This window comes from Cebus imitator, unplaced genomic scaffold (genome assembly GCF_001604975.1).
Source record: "Cebus imitator isolate Cc_AM_T3 unplaced genomic scaffold, Cebus_imitator-1.0 Scaffold1017, whole genome shotgun sequence".
Lineage (NCBI taxonomy): Eukaryota > Metazoa > Chordata > Mammalia > Primates > Cebidae > Cebus > Cebus imitator.
The window spans coordinates 70964-82092 of record NW_016108332.1 but is presented as its reverse complement, the minus strand read 5'-3'; the positions used below and the strand labels follow the sequence as shown (position 1 = coordinate 82092).

General features: G+C 38.6%; 1 protein-coding gene across 1 annotated transcript in view; it reads right to left on the bottom strand.

The window, feature by feature from the left end:
• Positions 1–8746: 8746 nt before the first annotated feature.
• The window catches only part of LOC108298615 (putative serine/threonine-protein kinase PRKY), a 22544-nt gene continuing 20161 nt past the window's right edge, over positions 8747–11129 (bottom strand). The window contains exon 3 of the mRNA XM_037735852.1: positions 8747–9018. Within this exon, the coding sequence (XP_037591780.1) occupies positions 8928–9018 (91 nt within the window). The 3' untranslated portion in view covers positions 8747–8927. The remainder of the gene's footprint in view (positions 9019–11129) is intronic.

Below are 11129 nucleotides of genomic sequence, written 5' to 3'. Positions count from 1 at the left end.
ATCTCGGCTCACCGCAACCTCCGCCTCCTGGGTTCAGGCAATTCTCCTGCCTCAGCCTCTGAGTAGCAGGGATTACAGGCACGCGCCACCATGCCCAGCTGATATTTTGTATTTTTAGTACAGATGGGGTTTCACCATGTTGACCAGGATGATCTCGATCTCTTGACCTCGTGATCCACCCACCTCGGCCTCCCAAAGTGCTGGGATTACAGGCGTGAGCCACCGCACCCGGCCCGCTCCTGGCCAATTCTAACTGGTTCACAAAGCAAATGGCCTAGCTCAGGGATGGGTAAATATTTTCTGTAAAGAGCCAGATAGCAAATATTTTATGCTTTGTGGATTACATGGTTTCTGTTACAGATATCCAACTCTGCTATTATAGCTCAAAAGTCCCCAAGATGTGACTGTGGTTTAATAAAACTTTGTTAACAGCAGGCTGGATTTAACCTATACAAGGCTAATTTTCTTTTTTGTTTTTGGTGTTTTCTACAGATGAGGTCTTGCTATGTTGTCCAGGCTGGGTTTTAAAAAAAATAGTTTTGTCAGATAATGGCATTGAAGTTAATAGGACAAAGTACACCTGCTTTAAAATAACTCAAAAAAGAAATGGGCCAATAAGAAAACTGCTCTCTCTATTCCTGTGTCTGTTTCAAAGTGTCAAGTAGTAATTTTCAAAGACTAGGTTCAACATTACCCCTATTAAGGCTAGAAATAAAAAGCCAGAGGACAGTAATCAATGTGACATCTGGATTTAAAATGCTACAACATAAGAACTAGGAAAGAGCTGTTGCACCTGGTGTGGTAGCTCATGACTACTATCCTGGCACTTTGGGAAGCCAAGGTGGGAGGACTGCTTGAGGCCAGGAGTTCAAGAGTATCCTGGTCAATATAGTGAGAACTTGTCACACAAGAAACACAAAAACAAACAAACAAATAGCAAAAACAAGCTGTTGCAGAAAAATTAAAAACACCATAAACAAGCAAACAAAAAGAGCTATTGTAGAGAAGGAAAGCCATATGTTATGATTTAAAGACAGGTATATAAAGGTTGAGCATCTTTAATCCAAATCTGAAATCCCAAAAGCTCCAAAAGTCAATAGTTTTCCAGCAGCAAGAGGAGGCTCACAGCTCAAAGGAAGTGCTCACTAGAGCGTCTTGGATTTCAGATTTTCAAATTAGTGAAGCTCACAAGTATATTCAAATATCCCACAATCTGAAAAAATCTAAAATCCAAAACAATTCTGGTCTCAAGTATTTCATATTAAGGGGATGCCTGTGTTATGCATCTGACTTTTACAAAATCAAATTAAATGACTCAGTATTTTATTTTGACCATTTCATAAAACCAGAAATAATTCTAGTTTGCCACCAAATCTTTTAGGTAAGCTATTTAGATAATATAAAGCATGTGTGCAAAATATTTAAAATACAAACCTAAGAAATACTGCTGTTAGAAAACAAGAGCCTGGTAAAAGCAACTCACAGAAGAAAAGCATCTGAACATACAACCTAGGAAAGACAGAATTCAAGGATAATTCTGATTATCCTTGAATAATTTGGATACAAGTCATTCAGTTAATAAGGCAAAGAAAAAAAGGAGAGGGAGAGGAGAGGAAAAGAGAGAAAAGAAAGAAGGAAGGGGCAGGAAGGGGAGAGAAGAGAAGCAGACCAGGGAGGAGTGGCAAAGGGTGGGGAGGGACATGCTGCCTCCCAGCTGTAATCCCAAAATTTTGGGAAACCAAGGTGGGAGGACTGCTCCAGCTTAGGAGTTTGAGACAAGCCCTGAAAACATGGCAAAACCCTGTCTCTACAAAAAAATTAAAAATTAGCCTGGCATCGTGTTGCAAGCCTGTAGTCTCAGCTACTTGGGTGGCTGAGACAAGAGGACTGCTTGAGTCTGGGAGTTCAAGGCTGTGGTGAGCCATGGTTGTACCACTGCACTCCAGCTAGGATGACAGAGCAGGACCCTGTCTCAATCAAGAAATAATAAACAAAGACAGATTCATATAGTGAGTAGAATACTTAATTATGACATGCTTAGATATGTTTTTACCCCATGCTATAAGAGAAAAATGAAAAACACATTTTTTCTGGGATATGTTCAAAAATGTTATTCAAGACCAGGTAAGGTGGCTCACACCTATAATCCCAACACTTTGGAAGGTGGAGGGAGGCAAAGCACATGAAGCCTGGAGCTCAAGGCTAGCTTGGGCAACATGATAAAAACCAGGTCTCTACTAAAAATACATAAATTAGCTGGCCAAAGTGGTACACACTTGTAATTCCCAGCTACTTGGCAGGCTGAGCTGGGAGAATTTCGTGAGCACAGAAGGCCAAGGTTGCAGTGAGCCGAGATCCCACCACTGCACTCCAGCCTGGAGGAAGAAGTAAGGCACTGTCTCAGGAAGACAACAACAACAACCAAAAAAGCAAGGCACAGGGGCTCATGCCTGTAATCCCAGCACTCTGGGAGGCTGAGGCGGGTGGATCACAAGATCAGGAATTCGAGATCAGCCTGAAAACATGGTCAAACCCCATTATCTACTAAAAAAAATGAAACTTAGTTGGGCAGGGTGGTGTGGGCCTGTAATCCCAGCTACTCAGTGTTGAGGCGGGGGGAGTTGTGGGGTGACAGGTGAGGGAGGCAGGGGAATTGCTTGAACCTAGGAGGCAGAGGTTGCAGTGAGCCACTACCCTCCAGCTTGGGCAACAGAGCAATACTCTATCTCACCAAAAACAAAACAAGACAAAAGTCATTCAAGATGAAGACTCCCTGTTTAGTTCCATCTATTCTGTAGTGGTCCATGGTACACTGGTAACTTTCTTTTAGGTTTTATTCGAAAAGCACATGTATTGTTTGAATCCTGAACCAGAGGCAGGGCCATGTATCTGCCTCCATGAACACAACTTCCCTGGGGCCAGGTCAGAAGAGAGATGCTTCATTAAACTAAAAAGTCANAAAAAAAAAAAAAAAAAAAGAGGAGGAAAAAGCCCATACACAAAAAGCTACATTACCCATACAGAATATGATGCAGCTCATTGCAAAAGCAATATATAAAGCCAGGCATGGTGGCTCATGCCTTTAATTCCAGCACTTTAGGAGGCTGAGGTGGGTGGGTCATCAGAGCTCAGAAGTTCAACACCAGCCTGGCCAATATGGTGAAACCCTGTCTCTATCAAATATACAAAAATTGGCCAGGCTTGGTGGCAGACATCTATAACCCCAGCTACTGAGGAGGCTGAAGCAGGAGAATTGCTTGAACCACAGAGGCAAAGGTTGCGGCGAGTTGAGATCACAACACTGCACTCCAGCCTGAGTGACAGACCAAGACTCCACCTTAAAAAAACAAAACACAAAAAAGCATTATATCAAGATGGTAATGAGGCATTTTCTAAGATTTCTGCATGTTCATTAGGTAAAATAATTGCTGCATCTTATATACTATATCTTTGTCTGTTTAATCTTAAAGAGACATCATGAATTAACTAGACAGTAACATGGTTTGTCAAACTTATAAACAAATGAATATACAAAATATTTTATCTCTGATTTGTTTGAATTAGATTTCCAAATAAAATGACTTATAAAAAAGAATTGATGACAGGTGCAGTGGCTCATGCCTGTATTTCTAGCACTTTGGAAGGTGAAGGTGGGTGGATTACTGGAAGTCATGAGTTCAAGACCAGCCTGACCAATATGGAGAAACCCTACGTCTACTAAAAATTCAAAGTTAGCTGGGCACGATGGTGCATGCCAGTAATCCCAGCTACTCAGGAAGCTGAGGCAGGAGAATCACTTGAACCAGAAAGGAGGAGTGTTGGAATTCACTTGGGGTAGTTGGCAAAATATTAGGGAAAGTTATTATAGATCAGTCTCAAACCTTTTAGAAAGCCAAAAAGTTTTACTGGGGCAGGCCAAAGGTGGCCAGTTGGATAGTCACTAAGAAAAACAACAGGAACAATAAACAATAAAAGGTTTTCCCGGTTTTAAATCTGTTTACCCCACATCCCTTTGTCTCCATTTACTCATGTAATGGCCTTCTCAGGGGAAAAATCAAAGGAAAATTGCCCATTAACATTATTTACTCTGGGTCCAGCTTTTATTATTTATAAAACCATTCTTTTAATCATGTTAATTATCTACAAGTGTTTAACTTAAAATCTCTGTTGTAAAATCTTGACTGGCAGAAAAGCCCTGCCCAAAGTCAGCAGCAGTGACCCAGACAGGAGGAACAAGCAGCACAAGCAAAAACCAGCAAGCAACACCTGGGCAAAATCAGCTATTAATGCTGCTGCATTGCTATCCACAGGTGTCCCACAGTAAAATTTCAAGTGTTTTTCCTATATAAGCAACATCCCAAACTGTAATTCTCTGCTATAATTTAAGTTAAATTAAAATTTATAATAATGGTCATTATGATTTCTCTTTCTTTTAATAGGGATTGAAGTTGCAAAACCTACTTTTATCATAAAAGACAACACTACTAGCACAAGCCTTATTCATGCTTAATTTTGTAAATTTAAATAACAAATTTCAGCTATAAGAAAAGCCCACAAATTAGTTTAAAAACAATTAAAAGCTATAAATGTAAAACCACACATTACTTTAAAACAAAAATTTAAACCAAATTAAAGTTGTTAAATTAAAAAGTAAAACGTTAAACCCATTCTCAAAAATAATTTTTAAAAAATGCATGTAAGTGTGGTAAAAACATATGCATAAAAAACTAATTAAAAATTGTCTTTGCTGAGCTAGTAAGCCACTGTTTTAAAGTTCATAAACTTGCTCAGACTAAAAAGTTCATTGCAAAAAAGTTATTCCACCTGTGGCTTTAAACATATGGTTGTTCATTAAGCCTCTCTTTCTAAAAAATATTTTCAAACTTCTTTTAAACTTCAGGTTACCACTTTCAGCTTGCCACTTAACATCTTCATAAATTATACAATCAATTGCTAAGTTATAATCCTAATATTATCAAAAGTCCTTACATAATCAATTCAAATCGGCATTGCACTTTTCTATATCTAATGCATTAACACTGTTTACTAATAAATCAGGTAAACAACAACAACAAAAACCTGCATTCTCATAAAAACCACATAATTCAATCACCCAATATAAATCTACTAGCAGTCAAAAAGCTAAAATTAGAGCCCTAATTCTAGCATTAAAATCTTTTTCTTCTTAGCCCATAAATATTATAAGTAATTTCGCTTACTCAGTTTACTACAAAATCTTAAAACAGCCTTAAGTCTAACTTCAAGCCCACACCTCACTGCCTATCTCATTAGCTTATGCAATAAACAAGCAAACTTAACAAGTAACATCATCACATGGCTTAACCAAAACAAACAAAAACCTAAAAATTACCAAAAAAATTTTAAGGTGATAAAATATAAAAATGTACCTTTAGTAAAAAAAAAAGCTATAAAATAAAAAAGTTAAGTCATGTTAAAGTCTACAAAAGCCGTAAAAAAAGGTTATTTAAAAAATTTATGCAAGTAAGTTGTATAAATTTTGGTTTAAATGTATAAGCAAGTTTTAAAACATTAATTGTAACTGTAAAACAGAAAATTTAGTGTGTAAATATATTAGCTAGAAGTTAAAAAAGTATTATACAGTTTTTCTGTAAACTAAACATGAAAATAAAGCACAAGTTTCCCTTAAAGCAGTAACCTGTTCTTTTACAAAAATTATAAAATGTTTCTTAGCACAGGTGCAATGACTAAAATTTCCGGCACATCGGCACCAGCCAAAAACTCAAGCCAGCCTTAAAAAAAACCCTACAAAATAACACAAGCCCCAAACCTCACCTAAAAAATGTAAAAATAAAAATTAAAAAAAAAATTGCAAAAGGTTAAGCAAATCCTGCTGAAAATTTATTTTTTATTCTTTCACTTTGCCTCCTACTTTTTTTTTTTTTTTTTGGGCAGAGCCTTGACAGGCTGGAGGGCAGTGGCTTGATCTCAGCTCACTGCAACCGCCATCCACCTCCCAGGTTCAAGAGATTCTCCTGCCTCTGCCTCCCGAGCAGCTGGGATTTCGGGCATGTGCAACCACACCCAGCTAATTTTTGTATTTTTAGTAGAGACGAGGTTTCACCATGTTGGCCAGGATAGTCTCGATCTCTTTACTTCTTTATCCTTCTGCCTCAGCCTCCCAAAGTGCTGGATTACTGGCATGAGCCACCCCACCTGGCCTTAAACTCATCTTCTAACCTACTTTTCCTGCCCAATAACTTAAACTAACACCCTCTTCACAGCTTCTAACAACACTGCTTAACTAAAAAAAATTAATTGCTTAACTAAAAGTAAAGTTCCACCTTAATGGCATACAATAAACTGAAATGCCAAGTAACATTACATGTCAGACATAAAAAATTCATATTAACACTTATAGTCTCAGCCATAGTCATCCTGACAACTGACAGCATTGCAGTGGCATCTATTACTAAGTGAGAACAAACAGTTGCCTTTATAAATAATCTGGACAAAAATATTAAAAGGTGTGCAAAATTGTCTCTCCTGGTTAAAACCCCATTCCTAAAAGTCGCTTCTTAACTAAAACAAAATGTTGCTAGTTGTACTCATAATTGTCTTGTTATTTGTTAATCCTAAAATGCAAAGCCAAAATAAAAAGCAAAAACCACATCACCTAACAAATGCAATGACCACCCTGCCTAACAAACAAATGGCCTAATGCATCAGTAGCTGGGAAACAACAAAGCCTAATTTTAATAACAAAACAAGAAAAGAAAAGATTGCAATGAGCCGAGATGGTGCCACTGCACTTCAATGAGGGCAAAAAGAGCAAAACTCCATCTCAAAAAATAGTAATAATAATAATTTATGAATATACCACGCACTGCCAAGAGGGGGCAGCATGGATGCTGTAAACCAGTATTTTTAAAACTACTGCATCTTTCCTGTTCTATGTAAAATGCACCTAATTTCCATGTGGCTTATTTTTGAAAATGTAATAGAAGAAATTCTCTAGGGGAAAATCAGATGGAATTTAAATGCATCATAAAATTTCCCTAGGAAAGCCCTTTTCTAATAGCCACCAGAGAAGAGTCATTTAGTGTGAAACTGCCCCCACATCAAGTTTCTCAAAAATGCAGGTGGTTCTACAATTATCACCATACCCAATCCCACCACATTAAAGAATACAAAAACAGAAGATGCTTTTCTAGGCTTGCCTAACCAACACAGAAGCCGCTCGCCATGTGTGATCTTGGGTGTCTGAAATGTCGCTCTTGTTGTATTCTACCTTAATTACTTTATTCTAATTGAAAAACTGACATTTAGTATAGTTACCAAAAATCTGAGTATTTTTCAGTGACTTGGATGTGTAAATGTACTTTTTATGATTGTCGGTCTTATGAATGTAAATTTAAAAATCCATTGGGAGCTAAGCCATGATGACAGGAGGCATAAAAATGATATAATGGACTTCAGGGACTCAGGGATAAGGGTAGGAGGGGAAGTAAGTTTAAAAGACTACACACTAGGGCCAGTTCCAGTGGCTCACACCTGTAATTCCAACACTTAGGCAGACTGAATCAGGCAGATCACCTGAGGTCAGGAGGTTGCAACATGCCTGGGTAACATGTTGAAACCCCATCTCTACTAAAATTAGTCAGACATGGTGGTGCATGCCTATAATCCCAGCTACTTGGGAGGCTGAAGCAGAAGAATTGCTTGAACCTGGGAAGCAGAGGTTGTAGTTAGCTGAAATGGCACCACTGCATCCTAGCCTGGGAAACAGTAAAACTGTGTCTCAAAAAAAAAAAAAAAAGACTACACATTGGATAAACATACACTGTTCAGCTGATGGGTACACCAAAATGTCAGAAATCACCACTAAAGAAACTTTCCATGCAACTGAACACCACCTGTTTCACAAAAGGTATTAAAATAAAGTAAAATCAGGCAACCAACAGAATGGGAAAAAATGTTTGCAATCTACCCATCTGACAAAGGGCTAATTATCCAGAATCTACTAAGAACTAAAACAGATTTACAAGAAAAAAAACAATCCCATTCAAAAGTGGGCAAAGGATATGAACAGACACTTCTCAAAAGAAGACATACATGAGGCCAACAAACATATGAAAAAATGCTCATCATCACTGGTCATTAGAGAAATGCAAATCAAAACTACATTGAGATACCATCTCACGCCAGTTAGAATGGCGATCATTAAAAAATCTGGAGACAGATGCTGGAGAGGATGTGGAGAAATAGGAACACTTTTACACTGTTGGTGGGAGTGTAAATTAGTTCAACCATTGTGGAAGACAGTGTGGCAGTTACTCAAGGATGTAGAAATAGAAATTCCATTTGACCCAGCAATCCCATTACTGGGCATATATCCAAAGGATTATAAATCATTCTATTACAGACACGTGCACACATATGTTCATTGTGGTGCTGTTTACAATAGCAAAGACTTGCAACCAACTCAAATGACCACCAATGATAGACTGGACAAGGAAAATGTGGCACATATACACCACGGAATACTATGCAGCCATAAAAAACGAAGCCACCAGTCCTATCCTGAAAGTCCCATCTTTCTTTTTTCTTCTGATTTTATTTATTTTTTTTATTGCATTTTAGGTTCTGGGGTACATGTGAAGAACATGCAAGATTGTTGCATAGGTACCTAGATGGCAATGTGGTTTGCTGCCTTCATGTCCTTTGTAGGGTCACGGATGAACCTAGAAACCATCATTCTCAGTGAACTGACACAAGAACAGAAAATCAAACACCAAATGTCCTCACTCATAGGTGGGTGTTGAACAATGAGAACACACGGACACAGGGAGGGGAGCATCACACACTGGGGTCTGTCAGGGGGAAATAGAGGAAGGACAGTAGTGGGTGGGGAGTCATGGAGAGAAAGCATGGGGAGAAATGCCAGATTATAGATGATGGTGAGGAAGGCAGCAAACCACATTGCCATCTAGGTACCTATGCAACAATCTTGCATGTTCTTCACATGTACCCCAGAACCTAAAATGCAATAAAAAAATAAATAAAATCAGAAGAAAAAAGAAAGATGGGACTTTCAGGATAGGACTGGTGGCTTCGTAAGAAGGGGAAGAGAGAGACCTGATCCTTTCCTCTCTCTGCCCATGTGCTGCTTTCAGCCAGGTTACAGCTCAGCAAGAAGGCCTTTACCAGATGCAGCCCTTTGATCTTGGACTTCACAGCCTCCAAAACTATAATAAATACATTTATTTTATTTATAAATAAGTAAAAAGAAGACTGAGCAGACAGGTCTTGCTGGGTTTCCCCATTCAGTCTATTCACTTCAGTGCATATCCTTTTTACCAATCACATTTCTATATGGCTGTCCCTGCTTCATAGAACCTAAACATAAAAATAGTTATTGTTTTTTCTTTTGATAGTTTTGGGTCTTCATTCTGGTTTTATATTATATGTCATGTAAAACTATGATCAAATAAAGTTGTTGGGCTTTTCTCAAACGGAAGGGAGTGGGAGGAAGGATCCATTCTCTCTTCCTCTGTATAGAGATAGGGGTCTCACTGTATTATCCAGGCTGGTAGTAAACTCATAGGCTCAAGTGATCCCACCTCACCTTCCTAAAGTGCTGGGATTACAGTTGTGAGCCACTATGCCCAACCAGATCCATTACTTCTGATGAGAATCTGTACCCTAATATAAACAAACTGTATGAGTAAAATATATACAGGATTTCAAAAACTGAGCAGCAAAAATTCATGTAAAATATTGCAATTTTTATATAAATTATATATTGAAATAAAAATATTGTGGATATACTGAATTAATAAAATGAACTACATTATCACATTTTTGTTTGTTTTATATTTCAATACATGGCTACACTAGAAAATAATTTAAAATAAGAGATAGGGTTTGCATTGGACTTCTACTAGAAAGTGCTGCCCTAGATAAGAAAAAATTCTACTGGAAAGCCCTCTTTGTCTTTGAAAATGGAGTGTTGTCACTGCATGTTATTATCAACGCTGTGGAAAGAACACAGCCTAATCTCTCCCCAGGTCTCTGTGCACCTTTCTAACACCTCCTCGTATCAGGCAATGTGGTGGGCAAGGCAAATACAGGACTGAGAAGAAGAAGACAGTGTGTTTCATTATCAGTAATGACAAAAAAGAAACAGAAACAAATCAACCAACACAAAATAACTCAAAAGCAAAACAAATACACAGACCAGAACATAAATCTGCGAAGCACATGAGAGAAAATGCCAGGACAGAGAAGGGGAAAGATCCATTCATTCAACCACAGAAACATCTCTCCCACCATTGTCTTCTTAGAACTAAGAGAGAGTCTAGTCTGGGCCCAGTAGTTCATGTCTGTAATCTCAGCACTTAGGGAAGCTGAGGTGGGGGGGGATTCCTTGAGCCCAAAAGTCCAAGATCAGCCTGGGCAACATAGTGAGAACCTATTTCTAGTTATTAAAAAGTTAAAATAATAGGCCAGGCACAGTGGTGGCTCATGACTGTAATCCCAGCACTTTGGGAGCCTGGCGAATAGACCATGAGGTCAAAAATTCGAGACCAGTCTGGCCAATATGGTGAAACCGCATCTCTACTCAAATAATACAAAAATTAGCCATATGTGATGGCAGTCACCTTTAGTTCCAGCTACTTGGGAGGCTGAGGCAGGCGAGTTGCTTGAACCTGGGAGGTGGAGGCTGCAGTGAGCCAAGATTGTACCACTACACTCCAGCTTGGGAGACAGAGCTCGATTCTGCCTCTCAATAAATAAAGGAAACAATTCTTAGTAATTTAACAACTCTCCAGTGCTGAAAATTTTAAATTAAAAAACAGAATTCGCCAGCCACAGTGTCATATACCTCTAATCCAAGTGCTTTCAGAAGCTGAGGCAGGCGTATGTCTTTCGGCCAAGAGTTCAAGACCAGACTAGACAATATAGTAAGCTCATGTCTCTAAGATTAAAAATATAAAATAACTAAAAATAAATATAAAAAGTTAGCCTGGAATGCTGGCATACACCTGTAGTCCTACCTACTTGGGAGGCTAAGGAGTGAGGATTGCTTGAGCCCAGGAGTTTGAGGCTGCAGTGAGCCAAGATTGCTCCACTGCACTTTAGCCCGG